Source organism: Ctenopharyngodon idella, chromosome 8 (assembly GCF_019924925.1).
Source record: "Ctenopharyngodon idella isolate HZGC_01 chromosome 8, HZGC01, whole genome shotgun sequence".
In the NCBI taxonomy this organism is placed as follows: Eukaryota; Metazoa; Chordata; class Actinopteri; order Cypriniformes; family Xenocyprididae; genus Ctenopharyngodon; species Ctenopharyngodon idella.
Genome location: NC_067227.1, coordinates 1923951 through 1944090, shown reverse-complemented (window position 1 = coordinate 1944090; position 20140 = coordinate 1923951). Strand labels below are relative to the sequence as shown.

Genomic DNA, 20140 nt, shown 5'->3' with positions numbered 1-20140 from the left:
AAGTACATGTAGCATATGTAACAAGGACACTGTAAAATAAAGTGTTACCATATGGTTATGTGGTTTGCGTTTTATTGTTAGATGTTAAACACGGTATTTGTTAAGGTGTATGATTAATTAGACCTATAAAAAGACTGGAGATTTTTGAGATGGGAGTAATGTTAAAGGTTTTTGGGTAACACTTTAGAATAATGGTCCGTCATTAAAGGCACACTATGTAGTTTTCGCCTCTAGAGGTCACTTTTTCAAAACAAAGGCGACGCCTTGATTTCATGGAATCCTGGGAGGTGTTGTCTTCACATTTACAGCCGGTGGAAAAGAATGGATGAGCTAATGTATTAAAGATTTATTAACGTTACTGTAGTATGAAGCAGGGTGTGGCTGAAAGCCGTTGGAGCGAAACAGGGCCGCTGGAGCGACTGCTAACGAGAGACGAGCGCGACACACAGCTCGAGAGCAGTGGAACTTTTATAATGCCGCAGTCACCACTTCCACTTCTTCCGGTCATGCGGGTAACGCAGTGTTGTTTATCATATTAGATACATTTGTGTGTTGAAAGTTGATATAGTGCTACTCTGTGCGTTCGCTCGGCGGCTGCTATGAGACACTTGTTGTACACTGCAGTAATCTAGATCGATATTAGGCATGGTAAAACATGGTACAGGTAAATCAAGAAAACGAGATTTAATATAGCATGATTAGTTTTCTGTCGATGAATGTATCCAAACAGTTGCTGGCTAATAAAACACATGATATATTAAAGCGTCTTTGGTGTTTCCACGGTTTCTACAAAATAAAACCGGAAACCGAGGGTCATGTGGGTATGACGTCATTGATAGGCGATGCACAGACACGATCCGTGTCCTGGTTAAAATTGCTTATTTCTCTGGATTTAAACATTCTTGGAAACATTTGAGATTATGTAAGTAGCCTACACAAGTCAACAAAATATATAACACTGTTCTAGTGGTTTTTGGATATTTTAATCCAAAAAATATTACATATTGTGCCTTTAATAGGTATGCAGGACTCTGAACAAGGTCATCAGATGCAACAAAATACTCAAGTGTTACTTCAGTATGATCTGGGGTGTGTTTCCTAAAAGCAGCGATAGCCAACTTTGGTCTCAAGTTCCATTGAACTCCATTAGTAACACAACCATGCGACCATAGTTTGCTTTGGGAAACGCACCCCTGAACCATTATTTTAAAGTGTTTTTTTTGTTTGTTTTTTACTTTAAAGTAATGGTCCAGATAACTAGTAGTTCATGCAGACCAACTAGGTAGCACTTGAGTAACCGTGACCATGTTCAGAGTAAAAAAAAAATAATAATTGCTCACATCTCAGATATGCTAATATTGTGATTAGGTCTAGTAATTAATTGGTAATACTTCATAATTTTTCATATAAGGTAAAAGTTCTTAATGAGGCTAATCTCATTCAGTAGCCTAAATACTGATTACCTAATAAGGAACCGCAGTCTGATAAGTTAATCTTGTTTACATAGTAGTAGCTGAATTGTTACCGTAGTAGCCTCATTTTGTCCTGAATTACTTCATAGTTACCTAGTAATGACGGAGCGTCATTCTAAAGTGTTAGTGTTTTTTGTTTTCGCTATTCCCCATGATTTTTCAGTGCTCATTTAGTTAAACTAAAACCGCAGTGAAGTTGTGCTCAAGTGCTTTTCATTTGGCAGCAGCTGCTGATGTCATTTGTTTTGCTCTGTACCGGAAGCGCTGCTGTGACATCACAGGGAAACTCAGCTGGACGATCAGAAAACAAACAAACTCAAGCATCCTTATCATAATCATAATCATCACCATCATCATTGAGTGACTGCTGTCATTCGACAACAACAACGGGTTTCTTTAAACCGTCCGATCATTTCCGGTAAGTTCAAAGACAGCTGAAGTGTTGCCGAAATCACACAACCTCACAACATCTGCTGACTGTAAGTTTATATAACGATCACACACTGCTGTCAGCCGAATCAATCACATCATTTTTGTTATATAATGTTGTGTTTAGTGGCACTTGCTGCGAATATCATTTTACTGGAGGAATAAACGCAGGCCACTGTTTACAGCTACATGTTGTTAAAATTTGGGAGGGGGGTTGTGGGGGGGTGAGGGGGGATTAAAAATGTAAAAGTGAAAGTAAAATGGTGTCAATTTGAAGCTTGACATTCTATTTTAAGTACAAAGCCAACATTCCCCTCAGGGTGTATCATTTATAATTATTAAAATATTGTTTTTGACCTGTTTCTTGTTTCTCTGTGGTTATACGGTGAGACAGACAGGTCTTTGTTTCCTGTAAATGAGAGTATGTCTTCTTCCTATTTCCATTGTGGTGTGATATGCACTTGTCCTATTTACTTTCGATTGTGGTTAATAAGAATTGCGGTGAGGGTCAAGTTGTATGTGTATTTACTCTTTTCTCTCCCTGTTCTTTCATTTAGCAGCAGTGTGGAACTGCACACAAAAATGTGAGCAGGTTCACTTTCTGTTTGCATTTTTGTGTCAAGATGGCTGATGATTTGGTCTCCTGCACGGCTGGAGCACGAGGGGCCGCTCAGCCCTGTGCGAAGCAGAAATACCGCAGTAATGCCCATTCACAGGGTCTGTTAGACGGGCTCCTGATGCTGCGTCAGGGAGGGATTCTGTTTGATGTGGTTCTGTTGGTAGAAGGAAAACCCATCCAGGCTCACCGTATTCTTCTCGCGGCCTCGTGTGACTATTTCAGGTATGTATGACGCTCCCTGAGAGTTAGGTACTTTTTTAATGCCATGCATTGATCTGATCTAATCAAAAATACAGTGATATTGTGAAATATTACAATTTTAAAAAACTGTTTTCTATTTAAATATATAGTAAAATGTAATTTATTCCTGTGATGAAAGCTGAATTTTCAGCATCATTACTCCAGTCTTCAGTGTCACATGATCCTTCAGAAATCATTCTAATATGATGATTTGATGCTCAAGTAACATTTCTGATTATGATCAATATTGATAACAGTTGTGCTGCTTCATTTTTGTTCGGAAACCATGATACATTATTTTTTCCAGGATTCTGTGATGAATAGAAAGGTCAAAAGAAGAAGCATTTGTGACCCTGGACCACAAAACCAGTCATAAGGGTCAATTTTTTTAAAATTGAGATTTATGCATCATCTGAAAGCTGAATACATATGCTTTCCACTGATGTATGGTTTGTTAGGATGGGACAATATTTGGTCGAGATACAACTATTTGAAAATCTGGAATCTGAGGGTGCAAAAAAATAAAAATACTGAGAAAATCGCCTTTAAAGTTGTCCAAATGAAGTCCTTAGCAATGCATATCCACTCACAAAAATACATTTTTGATATATTTACGGTAGGAAATTTACAAAATATGATATGATCTTTACTTAATATCCTAATGATTTTTGGCATAAAAGAAAAATCAATAATTTTGACCCATACATATACCAATATACCCGTGCGACTTATGACTGGTTTTGTGGTCCAGGGTCACATTTATTAAAAATGAAAATCTTTTGTAATTTTATTAATACTTTTACTTTAACTTATAAACTTTAATGTGGTTCTGGGTGCTGGTCACTATTTTAAGGTTTTCACCATTTTTAATATTCATTTAGCTGTTTTGTAGTCCACTTAAAATGTCCAGCAATGTGAGTTTTCTAGTACTTTTCTAGAAGAATAAATATACTAAGTTTTTTCAATTAATATGATGTTTTAAAACTGCATGTCTAATAATTATACAGTAATTGTGAAAAAATCATATTTTCATATTACACCACTGTCACATAAACTACCCAACACATACTGAGAATGCTCATCAATTAAGTTACGAAACATGTCAGAGATCAACAGCCACTTTATGTGACATCATTTGTACATATTTATTTATTTATGTGGGTCAATGACAAAAAAATATCCATGATAAAGGAGAAATCATTTAAAATAATTCTAGAATTCAGATTTAGATGTATTTTTAATTCAGAAATTAAAAAACATACTCGTTATAGAAGAGATGTATTTAAGTCATTGTATGTATAAAATTCATTTTTGAATAAATTGAGTTGATATTATCAATGGTTTATTACCAATGATTATTGAGTATATTTAAAGAACATTGTAAAGCTACCATGTTCTTGTGTGAAAATTGATTAGCTGAACTCTCAGTTGTGTAACACATTATCCTTTCAGATTCCTATGTCTTTGATTGTTTTGTGACAGTTATTTATCATAAATGGTTTTCTTTCCTTTTTTAAAAAGTTATTTTTGGGCTTTTTCGCCTTTATTTAGATAGGACAGTAGGAGGACAGACAGGAAAATCATGGGAGAGGAGAGAGGGGAATTGGACCCAGAAAAGACCTCGAGCCGGTACTCGAACTCGGGTCACTCGAAGTTCAACCGCACCACATGTCGGAGCACTTGCCCACACGGCTATGGCTCTGACCATACGTGAATTTCAAAAGATTGAGCTACATGATTATTGTTCCCCTGTACAGTCCTTCTGTCCTCTCTCTGTGTTTAGGGGTATGTTTGCCGGCGGTTTGCGGGAGATGCAGCAAACTGAGATCCCCGTTCACGGAGTCACATATACGGCGATGATGAAACTGCTGGACTTCATCTACACCTCTGAGCTGGAGCTGGACCTGGACACGGTACAGGAAGTGCTGTGTGCGGCCACTCTGCTGCAGGTCCAAGATGTGATCGGCTTCTGCTGCGACTTCCTGTTCTCCTGGCTGGATGATGACAACATCCTGGAGGTGGAAAAGCTCGCCGACATATACGGGCTGAACCAGCTCGGGGAGAAAATCCGCTCATATCTGCTCAAGAACATCCAGACTTTCTCGCGTACACCCGTGTATCGAAAGCTTCCTGCGGAAAAGATCCTGAGTGTCCTTTCCAGCAACGAGCTGGAGGTGAGCTCGGAGAACGAGGTGTTTGAAGCAGCCCTGCACTACCATTACACCCCTGAACAGGTGGAGAAGGATGAGGTTTGCTTACAGGTGAGAAACACATGGGTTAGTCTGAGTCTGTTTGGATATGGTTAGTGATATCCAGCGGTGGACAGTAACAAAGTATTTCTAAGTACATTTTTCAAGTATCTGTACTTCCAAAGGATAATATTGTACTTTTTACTCCACTACTTTCCATAAAAACATATCGTTCTTTGTTATTTCGAACTGAAGAACTCACCACGCCCTCTGAGACGGGGGTAATGTAATAAAGGCCATTTCACATATCACTTCTTCTTACTATCAACCTACACTTCACCTAATAGGACTGTAGGTGGCACGTGGACTTCATTTAACCAACCATGATAGCTTCATCACATGGGAAATCAGTACAAAAAATTATATTGATTACAATTGTATTGATAAGAGTAAACTGAACACTACTTACCATTAATATGACTTGGTGAGTGCTTTGTAATTTGACATCAGATATTTTATGAGAGGCAATTCAGTTGCAAATGAGACGAACCACAGATCCAGATCATTCCACAAATGCAAATTCGTCTTTTTTTTCTTTTTTTTTTTTTTTTTTTGGCAGTTGGCAGTAGTTTTCAACTGCTTTACATTATGATAACTGGTAAAACCTTAACCCTCATAATTATCATTCAGTGTTTAATATCTCTAAATACATGCTTGATATCATTTTTTTTTACTTCATATTTAATGACTGAGATGGCTGAGAGGACAGTCTTTGGATAGGGTCACGGTGAATGAAATCATGAAAACTTGTTGTGATTTCCACTGTTTCATTATTTCCACTTAATCGAACATATGTATAACATTTGTATAACGCTAATAACATTGCCATTTTGCCAACGAATACAACTTTAGTTGAACTCTACTATACTATATTGTCATAACGTAATGAAACAGTTTGCTTTTACACACACAAGATTTCATAATGACAGGGTTTGAAATGAAGACCTGTAAAATGCGGGTAAAAGCCAACTGTGGAGGGTAACGATGTCAAATCAATACGCTAGGCAATTTGGCAGGTTGTGTTTCACAATTATGTTCACTCAATATGCTAGCGAAGTTTATGTAATATGCGCAGCTTTAGCGCACATACTCATAAGTCAATATGAGTATTAAATATAGCTCTTTCTCACCTTTTTCACCCCTGATGTGTTTGCATCCCTGTAAAATTGTATACACATTTTTTTTTTTGATGATATTGTGGTCATTATTAGGGTTGGGAATTATAAGAAATTTTCCGGTTCCGATTCCGGTTCTGATTTCGGTTACTTTAAAATTATTAAACAACCAATAAAAATAATAGTAAGGGGGAAAATGCACAATACTCAACTCAAACAGTCCTTTGTGTTTATTATATTTGTGAAATGAGTTTAACAGACTGCTAATCTCAACAAATTCGGTAACACTTTACAATAATTAGTTAACGTAAGTTAACTACATTAACATGAACTAATAATGAACTGCATTTCTACAGCTTTTTTTAATCTGTTAGTGTTAATTTCAACATTTACTAATACGTTATTAAAATCAAGAGTTGTATCTGTTTAACATTAATGCACTGTGAAGTAACATGAACAAACTATGAACAGCTGTATTTTTTATTTTAAGTTTATCAAAGATGAACAAATACAGTAACAAATGTATTGCTCATGGTTAGTTCATGTTAGTTAATACATTGACTAATGAACCTTATTGTAACGTGTTACCACAAATTCAACACAAATAAGATGCTTAAACACACGTGTAAGTTCCAGACAGATGAAACAGAGTATTTTAGTAAGCTGGATTCATAAAGACTTCACTTGTTTCTGAAAGAATTATTCAGTGATAGATACATTTTTAACAGTGATTTGTTGCCACCTAGTGGCGTAACAATGCAATCGATGCAGTCGTTCTTTGAAGCACCTAGTTACTTTGAAAGGTGATTTATTCTATTGTAATGTAGACATCAGTGTTTCTATCTGAATAATAAACTTTTGTATACTTCTGTGATAATTGGAATATTTGTAACACAGAAATAATGATACGGTGTGTTTGAAAAGATTGTTTGTGAAGCTGTTTATACCTAAACAGGACAACTTCTCTCTCTGGATCAGTGGCAGTGCAAACGCAAATTTGAATTTTATTTTCGTTAAAGGTTTAATATACACGGGCGAGTCGTTGTCATTTAGGAATTCGATCATGTGGGTGATGAAATCGAGAACACAATCTTTCAAAGATTAATCTGCAGCTTTGTGCATCTCTCTCTCTCTCTCTGTATTGATATCTGACATATGTGAGTAGCGCGAGGGCTTTTCAGTGCATTCATTGCTATAATATTCATGAGGTGAGATGTCTTTTTAAAGGATACGCTCCCCGCACTTCGCCCACCCATCACACCAGAACCGTTTATGGAACCGAATCTTAGAAATTTTGCATGTTTCCGGTACTTTTCAAAAAACACTACCAGTTCTCTGTTCCCCACCCTAGTCATTATATCTGCTTTAGGGCCCTAACATAACCATACCTGTAGTATTGGGGGGAAAAAATCATATTCTGGAAGAGATTTAAATTGCTGAGGTCCAATTGACTCCAGGGGGAAAAATGTTGGTAAATTTGAGGGTAACAAGGGGGAAGCCTCAATCAAAAGCTAAAACATGAAAAAGTGAAATTTCCTAATATTAATTCCAATAATTCCAAATTATGTTACATTTTTACTTTGTATTATAGTACAGAGGTTGCACAGACCACATTTATTCACCAACCATGACAGCAATATGGTCAAGAATCATGTTTGGATTTATTACAGTTCGAAACAGAGAACATTCGGTCGCAGATTTAGTAGCAGCAAATTGCACATGTGACGGAGCACAACACTGGCTGTATGACTTTTTACTTTGAGAAGAATTTCACAGTGGACTCGTTAAACTCCAACATACATGTTTGTCAGATTTTTAGCGCTTTTGTAGCCCAGTATTGCCAGATTAACAAGAGTAAGAAAAACACTGGGCACTTTCTTTTAAGAGAAAAGCCCTGTTTGGCGGATTTCTCTTGACATCTGGCAAACTCAAACTGGAAAGATAGTGGAGGCTTGTTACCAATGCAAGAAAATGGAAATGTCTAAATTTTAAAAAATAAATAAATAAAAAATAAACGTTTACAGGACAAATAATCAGCAGTGCAAATATCACAACGATTATTTTAATTAATCGAGAGAAGCAAAAAACTTCCGATTGCGATTATATCACGATTAAAATACGATTAATCGCGACTCCCTAATTTGTCACCACATATTTACACAGATTTTTAATACAATTGCATGCACTAATCTTTCTTATTAGTGTTGACTACTGACTAGTCTGACTAGTGCTGGCTAGAATAAATATGTGGTTCATCAATCAGTACTTGTTACTTTTAATAGGCTACTTGAGTACATTAAAAATCAAGTGATTTGTACTTTAATACTCAAGTAAAATTTTAAAAAAAAAGGAATTAGGCCTCTACTTTTACTGGAGTAATACTTTAATAGGGTATCTGTACTTTTACTTAAAGTACTTGAGTTGTGTACTTCGTCCACCACTGGCAATATCTTCAACAAATTAACTCTTCCTGTAGGATTCATTGCGGATGTTGGAAGCGGTGCGGTTCTGTCTGATGGAGAAGCATGTGTTGCAGCGCTTACACAGCCGATTAAAACAGTGCCCGCTGCGGGACTCTGTGGCCGCCGCTCTACGTTACCACAGTCAGGAGCTGTGGCAGCCGGTGATGCAAACCCCACTCACTCAACCTCGCTGCAGCTCCCAGTGCATTCTGGGATTTGGCGGCATGTATTCATCTAGCGCACTGGTGGACAACGAAGAGCGGTTCCAGGTGTTCCACCCCTCCTGGGGAGAGTGGCGTAGTCTGGCTGCAGACCGCGCTCCTCGCATGTCCAACATGGGCATCGCGGTGCTCAATAACTTTGTGTACTTGATTGGTGGAGACAAGAACACCAGCGGCTTCCGTGCTGAATCTCGATGCTGGCGGTAAGTGATGCTGCATTACGGTTGTTTTAGATGGTGAAGTGCGTCTATGCATCTAGAACAATTGTTAGAAGAACGTTGCTTGTATTTAGTGTTGTTATAACTGTCTGGACTATGCTATCTGCATAGATATGCAATCCTCATATTTTAATATTTTGTAGAGTCACCTTTTCCAGCAATGACATCTTTGTTGGGGTATGAATGAACACAGTCGGCTTTCATCGCCGCTAGTTCTTTGTTGTTGGTTTGGTGTGTCATGGCCTTTACAGTCATATTGGCGTCACATTATTCAGGTTGGAGATTAGGTGTTTGACTTGGTCACTGCAGGACATTCACTTTGAACTTTAGCTACTCCAATATGGCCTTGTGTTTGGGATTATTGGATTTGTAGTATTATATCCAAATCACAGACCAATGTAATCCAATAAGTGCGGATTGGAATATTGGACTTGTATATTCAAATCTGAGATCAGTATAATTTGAAGATCACTCATAGGTTGAAATCAGTTCCAAAATTCTCAAATGAAGTCGAATTAATCAAATATGAATCCAGTGAACTCAGCATAAAGAAACTGACAATTATAGACATGCACATCATCTGTTATTTCGTCTTGCACATGATGAGCTAAAGTATAGAAACATTGTAGAAACTTTACAAAAAATTAAACCAAAGCACTTTTTTCAAGGCTACTTACAAATGCACAAGCAATTTTTCACACAAGAGCCAAAAATACTCACAATATTACAGTGCCAAATACGTTTAAGTTGACACACTAAAATAAAAAAAAAATAAAAACATTAAAGCTAAATAGAAATATATTTGAAAATGAATAAAAATGGTACATAAAATTATTAAAATTAAAATGAAAAATTTCATAAAAATATGAAAAAAAAACTAATTCAAAATATTAATAAATACTCTAATAGTACACAAATAACCCTGTTCTTGATATGATTGACATGGTATGTTTACTTGAATCCTCAGTTACTGATGGCAATTTCCTCTGTGGCTCAAAACAAAAAACTTTGAGGGAAAATCTTTGAAGGAAAGCCTTTTCTAAGTAGTGTTTGTTTGATTTGGTTTCCACTTCTGTTAAGTTTACCACTGTTGTAATTACTTTTTTAGTGTTCCTCTAAAAAAGTAATTAATTACTAGCTACTAATTACATCTTTAACAATGTAATTAGATTCCTCTACTAATTACTCTCTCTAAAAAATGATTGCATTACTTATTACTAATTACTTTCTAAATCCCATATCAACCTCAACCTGCAGAACAACACAAGTATAGACACAAAACTGATTTTTTAATTCTTTCAAATAAATAATATAAGGGGCTGTTTACACAACACTGTTTTCAACTAAAAAACAGAAAACTTTTTATGCGTTTTGGCCATTCATTTACATGACAACGGCGTTTTGAGGGCCTGAAAATGCAAACTTTTGAAAATGGGTTTCAAAGTGCAAGTTTTTGAAAGCAATACCATTATCGTCTCTGTGTAAACTGCAAAAATCTGAATCTGTGAAAATGGTGACAGCATGCACATGAGTATTACGTGTTTAGTCTATAGATATGTGCGTTTGGTGCGAGTGCTCTGTAAAAGAATGCGTATATGTGCAGGCGCGTCGCCTTTCTTTACAAAGTGACATCGCCAACTACCGACCTGGCATGTCATTTTCGTGGATCCGTGTGAACGGGGATCTTTTTGATAACTTTGTCATCTGTAGAAAGAAAAAACTTTTCCGTTTTTAGTACATCGTTGTCATGTAAACCCTAAAATTGCATAAATTATTCTTGAACTGGTAAAAAAAAGTATTTAAAGGGAGAGGGTTACATTTAAAAACATACATTTTAACATCAGATGTTAAATTTTGATGTTAAATCCACTATTGTTTTATATAGGATTATTCTAATAGTCTATACAATATTTAATGCAATTACATCAGAAGTAACTGTAATAAAATTACAGAAAAAAAGTGTAATTCCTTACTTTACCTTTTCAGTTAAATTACAGTAATTACTTAGTAATGCATTACACCCAACACTGAGTGCAAGTAATGCGTAATCAGATTACTTTTTCAAGTAACTAGTAATGTTATTACTTTTAAATTTTAACAACACAATATCTGAGTTACTTTTTCAGATAAGTAACCCAAGTTACTTTGTTTTTCCATTTATTGACTGACAGCTCTCCTGTGTCATGTACACTGTGGTATTAATAATATGCATGACGCAGGAGGTCCCAAGAGATACTTTTAATAATAATCACAGTGAATGCTTGCAAGGAAAATAACACATACCACATTAAGTACACAACGAGAACTGGCAAAGGAATTAACAAAACAGTAAGTACTTATGCGCGGAGAACTAAACTAGATGCAGGTGTGATTAATTAGTAACCAAGGTTACAAACTTAGTAGCTATAGAAACAGGAACTAAACAGGAACATGAACAAAAACATAATGAAACAATGAAAAAAATTGATGCACCTCTTTATGGCAATAACAACATTTATTTCCATCAAGAGGTGTATCAAATTTTGGTCAAGATCTTGTATTGACAATGCAAGAGGTGAGCACTCTGTAAAGTTTTCTCCAGCACATCCCGTGTGAAAATGATTCTTCATGCTCCCTCCCAACCATTCTTTCACAGTTTAAGCCTGATGAATCGTTGACATTGTCATGCTGGAATATGGCCATGATGTGTCTTCTTACATGGTTGTTTAAGAAATGAAAAGCTACACACTCCATCTTTAAGGGTTAAAAGAACAGTTGCCAAACATATAACATGATAGAAACATAATAATCACAGCAGGAATGATCCAGTCATAGACTCTTATGTATTTAAGTAATTAAATCCAAACAGCAACTTTTTTTTTTTTTTTTTTTTTTTTTTTTTTTTTTTGGTCGAGCAGTGTATATATAGACTTATTTATTTCTGTAACTTTATTAAAAGTATGTTGTCAGAGCAACACACTTTAAATAAAGAAATACTGGAACATAGTTATGCAACTATGACTGAACAGATATTGTTGTTCATGTTGTAAACAATGGTCTGTTCATGAACTGCTGAATGAGTTATGTCAGTTAGGTTGAGACAGAGCAGCATTTCAATACGGTCTTTTGTTTTGAACAGAGAAAATATCAGTGGAAATTATAATTCACTTTGTCCCATATTAATTTAGCACAGACAGTTGAAAAAGACATGATTTGTAGTGATGCTTCAAATGAAATGCTTCTATTTGAAGAATAACGAATGAAAAACATAGCCTAGTAATGAAAAAAAAAAAAAAAATTTAAAAATACATTGCTAAAAATCAGGACAGAAAATATATTTAAAAAAATTAATATAACATGAAACAAATGGTATAATTTACATACTACATTTTTTGATCCATCTCTAATTATTATTGTATAACAGTATTTGATTCATTCTATTGTCTTCTCGTCAAGATATGATCCCCGCCACAACAGCTGGTGTACTATCGAGCCTTTACGGCAACAGCATGCGGATCATTGCGTCTGTGTGGTTGATAAATACATCTACGCCATTGGAGGACGAGACTACACCAATGAACTGCACTGTGTGGAGCGCTACAACCCACAAACCAACACCTGGGAATATGTGGCGCCGCTGAAACGAGAGGTGAACGGTTTCGGATAAACCACTGAAGACTTTGAAATTGAAAATGACATCCATTGTTGCTGATTGTGAACTACATTGGTTATCTGTCGATATGCTAATATAAATATTACTATTACAGTCTAGAATTAAGGCAGCGCATCAGTTCAGGCAGGTCACGTGATCAAGGCTGGCAGTCAGCTGATTCATGGCATTTATTAGATACTTCAAATATCACTTTCCTATCAATATACAACATAGAACGAAAACAGTTCATTTACAGTAAATTGTAATCATATTTCATAATATTACTGTTTTTCTGTATTTTTGATCAAGTAAATGCAGCCTTGGTGAGCAGAAGAGACTTTATTAAAAAATCTTAAATATTCCAAACTTTTTTGCTGGGAGTGTAAGCTACTAAACCCAGTTTCATAACAAACTGCAACTACCACAAGAATGTGACATGAATTTTCAGCTGACCATTTACATTGTCACATGCCTCTGTCTGCAGGTATACGCCCATGCTGGAGCAGTGATTGATGGGAAGATCTACATAGCATGTGGCCGGCGGGGAATGGCTTATCTAAAGGAGACTTACTGTTACGATCCCAGCGGCAATCACTGGAGCATGTGTGCCGAGGGCCCGGTGGAGCGCGCGTGGCACGGCATGGCAGCAGTTAATGGCCGCGCTTATGTTATTGGAGGCAGCAATGATGGTTGCGGTTACCGACGAGACGTCCTCAAGGTACTGAACTGCTGAAATACCTGCCCTTGGCAGCAGGGGTATCGCACACAGTTTCTGCCAATCTCATGTTAATCTTGAGTACCTATAGAGTAGTAGTGCATCCTGCATATCTCCGAGAAGTCTTTAGTTTTATCATATTTATAAAAGATACATACGCTGTACCGAGTATTTCCGAAAACAGCCGAGCGCCTGGAGGCGTGCCGTGTTAGCGGAGCTAAAGAGTGAGGAGCATGCGCAGCTTTTGCGTAGAGATGGTCTGCAAGCTATCAATGGTCAGCTAAACAAATGTATTTAAACACACACAATACACCATCGCATTATCCCTGGATAACTTTTGAATCACTATAATGAATATAGCGTATAGTGAATGATGAATAATGAATTTATGAATTCACTACGTTCGTGTTGTTTACATTATATGCACTTAGGCGCCTATAGTCAACAAAACAGACATTTGAAGCAGTTTTACTCACCACCTGCGCTTCCGACTCATGACCAGGATCAATCCCCCTGTGACCGCTCCATCTTTCAGTTTCAAATGATCTGTAAATCCAGCGTTAGAACTGGGGCTTGTTTATGAAACCATAAGCGCCGATCCTGAGGGCTCGAACAGCCACGGAAAAACACAAGATATTCTCCATTCATTTTAACCAATAACCAATTAACCAATTGCAACTATCAGACACGACTTAATCCTTATTTTGATAGTTAATTTAAGGCGGTTTCTATGGTTATTTTAATGACAAATATCGAGAGCGCATCAATGTAATGCGTGAGCACAAATCTCTCAGCTCAACTTAACGCTGGGTTCTTTAGGAAGCAAGATTATCTTTCCCTCAACCAAAAACACACTTCTTTGGTGACATTGTTGATTTCGTGGTCTGAAAACAAAGTGACAAATCTTTCTCGAGCAAGTCCTGTGCAGCGCTGCCGTCAACTTCCGTAAAGCCGAACGCGCGTTGCTCTTGCTCTCTCCCTCTGGTCAATGTGTGCGCGCGTGCTCTTCCGGGAGAAGTGCCCGTACAAGGAATTCCCACTTTTATTACATAATAAAGAGCCATACTTGGAAAAAAAGTGCGATGTTTGTGAGGAATTGGAAGAGAATTTTTGACACAGAAATACTCTGTCATTGTCCAACTCGAGTTTTGAAACTTTGGCCATGTTTAGCATGAGAATTCAACTCTTTAACAGTGTAAATAAGTCAGAATGCATGAAATAGCATTAGACCCCCCCCTTTAAAATACACGTTTGTATTGCCACGATTGGTCAAATAATTAGCCAATTTCATTCGCCATTACTGCAAATAGGTAATTCTGATACATGCAATGACTATCCATTATGATATGTAGGAATTTTTATCTTTATTCACACAATAATTATCTTTTACATTGTAATCCTTTTATTTTTAATATTATGTGTGTAATAAGCAGACTGTAAACACGTTGTGCACCCGCCTATAGGTGCATATTACTAACACGCTCTTTAAAGAACAAAAAAATACTGCACCATTGACTTTAGACTAGGTTTCAGTTGGTCAATGGCGCAGTCGTTTTAAGTTCCTCAAAATAGCAACATGCCAACAATGCACCTGAATACACCTCGTTTTATGACCAGCACGCCCATGGGTGAACAGATGGGCGCGAGTGCATTTGCTATTTAAACAACGTGGCGCTGGATGTGAAAATGATAACTGCGTCGGGCTGAAACAAGCCTGGCGCCGCATTGCACCGGGTGTATGATAGGGCCCGAAGTGTCTGTATATTGCTTTATTTTATTAAATTGTCAAGCTTGTTTTATGAAAAGCTTGGTTAATCAGGCCATAAAGAGAATATTAACTAACACTCTTCCTTTTTATTATACAAATGTGTCATTAAAGATGTTTAAAACGTTTAATGGTTCATGGGTTCACAGAGATCATCGCCCCCTAGCGGCAAACCATTGAAATTTCGAAACGTTTTTGAAACAGTTATGATTAAACGAAGCCTTGTGAACTGAAATCACGTGACTGTTTGATACAGACTCAAAATCATTTGTTTTGAGCAAGCAAAGGTTTCGAAGCTTCACGAAGCGTGTTTCGAAAGAGCTCATCACTAGACTAAAAAGTATTGATAAGAAACACATTTTTGTACTTATTAGATTATTACAATCTATTGTCGAGTCCCCACATACATCACATGAGGATCGCTCTTTGTGTGGCTCGCTAGTCATTGACAGCTCTGTCTGTCTGTATAGGTGGCGTGCTACAACCCAACAGCAGATGTGTGGTCTGTGGTGAGCCCGTTGCCTGCTGGGCATGGAGAGCCAGGTGTGGCCGTACTCGATGGAAGCATCTACATCCTGGGCGGAAGGTCGCACGATAAGGGCAGTCGGATGAAGTACGTTCACATTTATAATGCACAGGAGGACCGATGGGAGAACGGAACAGCCCTTGAGGACCGTGTATCGGGGATTTCAGCATGTGTCTTGCTTTTGCCACAAGCAGCCATGGCCCAGGCACGCAGCTGGGAGCAAAGGGCTAAAGCATCATGGGAAGAGGTAGAATGGGATGACTCGGACAACTCAAGCGAGGACTGATGGCATTAGTGCTGCTCAGGTAGGCTGTGAAGTTGCGAAGTGAGGGAATTGTGTGCTTTATTAAAATCAGGTTTTGGGTGTGTTATAATCCGGTTTTAGATTGAACAGTATGTGTAACCCATCAGTGTGGAGATGGTGAAGTCTTTGTTTGTCGCCTGTCCAGTAACTCAAGATAAGTTCTGGTTTAGATTATCTCCAAATCCCTCTCTTTCCTGTTTGTGGATTAATTTTACTGACTCTTTTAGGTTGTTTTTGTCATGCTGAAGATTTCCTTTCTGTTTTATGTCCAGAACTATGGGAAACTGGTGGGGATGCAAACACTGTACGTGCACTTTACAAATACAGGTGATTTGATTTTGTTTATAATGATGGTGCCTTTATTTTACAGATGTGTTTTGGTAAATCCAATGCCTTTTTTATTAATAGATTTGAATTAAGTGCAATAACATTTTTCAAAAGAGTAAATGAAATGAATGCTCTAGTGCAGGGGTCGGCAACCATTGACGGAGTAAAGACACAAGAGTGAAAATGGACAACGAGGAATATTATATGATGGAAATTTTAACTAGTTGTTTATGTTAGAATGATCCGGGGCCAAGCTGCAAATGCAAGGAAAAATAGTAATCTAACCATATCTCATATAAGTGATGTGCGTGATTCAACTTAGGGCTGCACGATACTGGAAAAAATTGACATTGCGATATTTTGTTTTTCTGCAATATGAAAAAAAAATTCACCAGATGACTTAAATAGCTTCATTTGGAAAGAATTAATTCTATGATGATTGGGGTGATTTTGTAGGTGAGTGAATGCGCATAGAAAATAATGAACTAATTGCACGCATAGATAAATATAATAGAACAAAGATACAAATGAAATAGTGCTTTATATATTCCAGGTAAGTCTAACAGTATTCAGGTACAGAAATCGAATAATCGAATGTAAAATAACACTGCATAGTCTTCACTGTATACATTATATATAATTAATCGGTGTTAAAACTACAAAAGTGATTTTCTCTTTGTATTTTGTTGTTTGATTAACATTAATGATACAGAAAGCAGCAGGAATATTAGGCTTCTGTCACTTTAAGACCAAATGCATGGATCCAGAATACTGTTACACATCCAGTTTTCTTTCTGAATTGCTTAGTTCACCTAAGCAACTGTGTTTATGAGGATACTCAATGTTTTACGTGCATTTTGACAATTTTTTTGCATGTATGTGTCCGTTCATGCACAAATAGATGCGGAAGAGAACGGTGTTCATGTGCATCTGCGCGGCTCTGTGTGTGCACAGAAAGCAGCCGCACGTTCAGAATTAAGTTCTCTTTCGCATCTTTGTGGGCCCAAATGGCTTCAATGTTTCAACTGACGACCTAAAACACGCTCAAATGATAAACTTTCATTATATGATCGTCAAACTTTGCAATTAATCTGCGAATCATATGCATTTTGAACCGTGGTGTCTGGTCCGGATGGATTAACGATCCCTATACTTGACATCGCACATCTTGTGATGTGACAATCGCGGATGTGCACATCGCGATTTCGATGCTAAAATGATATATATCGTGCAGCCCTAATTCAAATGAAATAGGTACAAACTGCCTACTAAATAAAACATCTATCACGACTCATGCCAAATATCAAATTAAAAGCCACAAAAGCAACATTATGAGGAACAAATAAGTAGGGATGCACGATATATCGGCCACAATATTGGTATCAGCCGATATATGTTGATTTTTAATGTCAGCTGAAACACTTCAGATGTTCACTGTTTGCCATGATGGTTTTAAATTGCTTGAAATATGATTGAAAATCACTTCAAAAAGGAAAATACAGTGGTCCCACTTTTTATTAGGTGGCCTTAACTATTATGTACTTACATTTAAATTAATCATTTGATACAATGCACTTATTATGTACATACATGTTTTTACATTGTACTTATATTTTAAAAATACCTGCATGTAATTACAGCTGTAATTAATTTCTGTAATTACATTTATAATTACACTGTTGACCCATCCCTTACACCTTAACCAACCCTTAAACATGCCCATACCACCAATCCTGTCCCTAACCTTAGCCGTATCCCACCTCAATAGCAGCAAAAGGGTTTTGCAATGCAATATGAACACAATAAGTATATTGTACTTATTTTTGATGTAAGTTCATAGTACTTAAGGCCACCTAATATAAAGTGGGACCAATACAGTTAAGTATATAGTCTGTTATATAGTCTACATAATATTATAATGAGAACATGATAATTGTGTGCTTGGGACATGGCTTTTAATGGTGAGGCTTTTGTTTTTGTAATCAGACTTGCTAAAATTATATACATATTTGGATTTAGATTTATCAGCCAATATATCGGTTATCGGCTTTCAAATATAAAGAATTATCAGTTATCGATATTGGCCAAAATGTTCATATCGGTGCATCTCTACAAATAAGTATGATTTCTGAAGGATCTTGTGACACTGAAGACTGGAGTAATGATGCTGAAAATTCAAAAATTCATCACAGGAGTAAATTAGATTTTAAAATGTATTCCAATAGAAAACAGTTATTTTGAATTAAAATATTATTTCGCAGCATGGTGAGCAGAAGAGACTTCTGAACTTTTGAATGGTAGTGTATATACAAACGGAGAAAGAATTCTGTCACAGTGGTTACCAAAATAAATGAAAACTTACACTTCGTGTCAGAAAGGTTGCCGACCGCTGCACTAATGAATGCTGAATTACTGGTATGTTGGCCGTTGGGTTGCTCCAAAGAGAAATCAATAACAATTGTAAAAGTTAGGCTGGGTTATGGGCTAGTTTAACGTGAACTGTTATTCGAGTGTTCCTCTGTGTCTTCTGCAATGTAAAAGCGATTCTGTTCTGTTCAGAATTCCTTGTAATATTATGCACTGATATAAAGCACTGCTTCTTACTGTTGGCTTTCTCTTTTATTTATTTGCTATCTTCAATATATCAGACTTATTGCCTCTTTAAACTGTCAACATTAAATTTCTGATTTGTTTGACCCTGTTGAATGTCATAATCAGAATCATCAGCATATTAAATCTGAAAATCATTGGTTTTCTTATTTTTAATAAACGATTTGCAGAATATATTATATATGATATAAATATACATTCACTCTTACCTTGGGAAAATAGGTATTGGGATTGCTGCAATTGCTAAGACTAACTGTATTTCTTCTAATATTTTGGAAATGCATTTCACGTTTTAACTGCATTATTACCAGCTTGCAATGTCAAAGTTCATGAATGATCACATTGACAATAAAGAGCAATGGATTGTACTGCAGTTGTTTGGGTTTCACACAGGGCCGGATTAATACCAATCTGAAGAAGGAAGAAGTGTTACGATGTTTAGAGAAGCTGAAAAGCGGAAGTTATAATAAAGAGGGAAGATCTTCTGATGTCAGTGATGTGAAATTGATTCGGAGACAGATGTCGGAGCATATGATGGTCTTTTAACTGCCTCCACTGCATTAACACGTGCTTCTCTTTTAAAGTTACCCAGAGGAGCTCTTTTAGAGCCGCACTTAAATGGTTAAATGGGGTTTTTACACCTTGAATGTTTATGGTCTCTGTCATTCTTGCACACTCATCTCATTTGTTCACTTCACTTAGACATAAAAACCCTTTCAGCATCTTGTTTGGTTGATTTGCTCTCTCTCTCTGACAACAATCTCATAGGGAGTATCATGTATTTCCAGCACTTAACAGTCATGTTTGTATGGCACAATCATGCAAAAGCTCCTTTTCCAGCTCTTTTCCTCAAACATCTTTGACATATTAAACTAGACGTACACTAAAACTCATGTTAAATTCATTATGTTGATGATCATATGATAAAGAAAATGGTTCATATGACAAATACAATGACGTGTTTTAAATTCATAACATTGGTGAAATACAACAGTAGTTTCTGAAAAACCCCTGACAAATATAAAACGAGCTGACAAATGGATTCTGATCTAATCTGTTCATGGGCTGTTTAGATTTCATTTCTGATGGCCTACATGAAATGCAAACTTCAGAGTAGATACCTACACAAACACGTTCAAATGTTCAAAAATGTTCAAATTGTAAAGATAGCTTTTTATATGTTCTAGATTAAATGTTATTATATACCTGAGATCCAGTATGTACAAAATATGAGCTA

The 20140-nt window shown here is 36.6% G+C and overlaps 1 protein-coding gene across 5 annotated transcripts; it reads left to right on the top strand.

Moving 5' to 3' along the window:
- The first annotated feature begins 1707 nt into the window (after nt 1-1707).
- klhl22 (kelch-like family member 22) lies at nt 1708-19271 on the top strand. 5 transcript variants are annotated; one of them, XM_051903420.1, is made up of 8 exons: nt 1708-1890; nt 2459-2742; nt 4544-5021; nt 8601-9010; nt 12461-12653; nt 13141-13374; nt 15607-15967; nt 16239-19271. In XM_051903420.1, exons 2-7 carry the CDS (start codon nt 2525-2527, stop codon nt 15946-15948), a joined length of 1875 nt encoding a protein of 624 aa, XP_051759380.1. In that variant the 5' UTR covers nt 1708-1890; nt 2459-2524; the 3' UTR covers nt 15949-15967; nt 16239-19271. The 5 variants fall into 5 exon arrangements, with proteins under 5 accessions (XP_051759380.1, XP_051759378.1, XP_051759379.1 ...); XM_051903418.1 differs by having other exon boundaries at nt 15607-19271; XM_051903419.1 differs by having other exon boundaries at nt 1711-1890; nt 2462-2742; nt 15607-19271.
- The last annotated feature ends 869 nt before the right edge of the window (nt 19272-20140 follow it).

Coding starts and splice junctions, on each gene's coding strand:
- klhl22 (XM_051903420.1), top strand. CDS start 2,525: ATGGCTGATGATTTGGTCTCCTGCACGGCTGGAGCACGAGGGGCCGCT. Junction 5,022..8,600: donor AGGATGAGGTTTGCTTACAG/GTGAGAAACACA, acceptor CTCTTCCTGTAG/GATTCATTGCGGATGTTGGA. Junction 9,011..12,460: donor GCTGAATCTCGATGCTGGCG/GTAAGTGATGCT, acceptor CTTCTCGTCAAG/ATATGATCCCCGCCACAACA.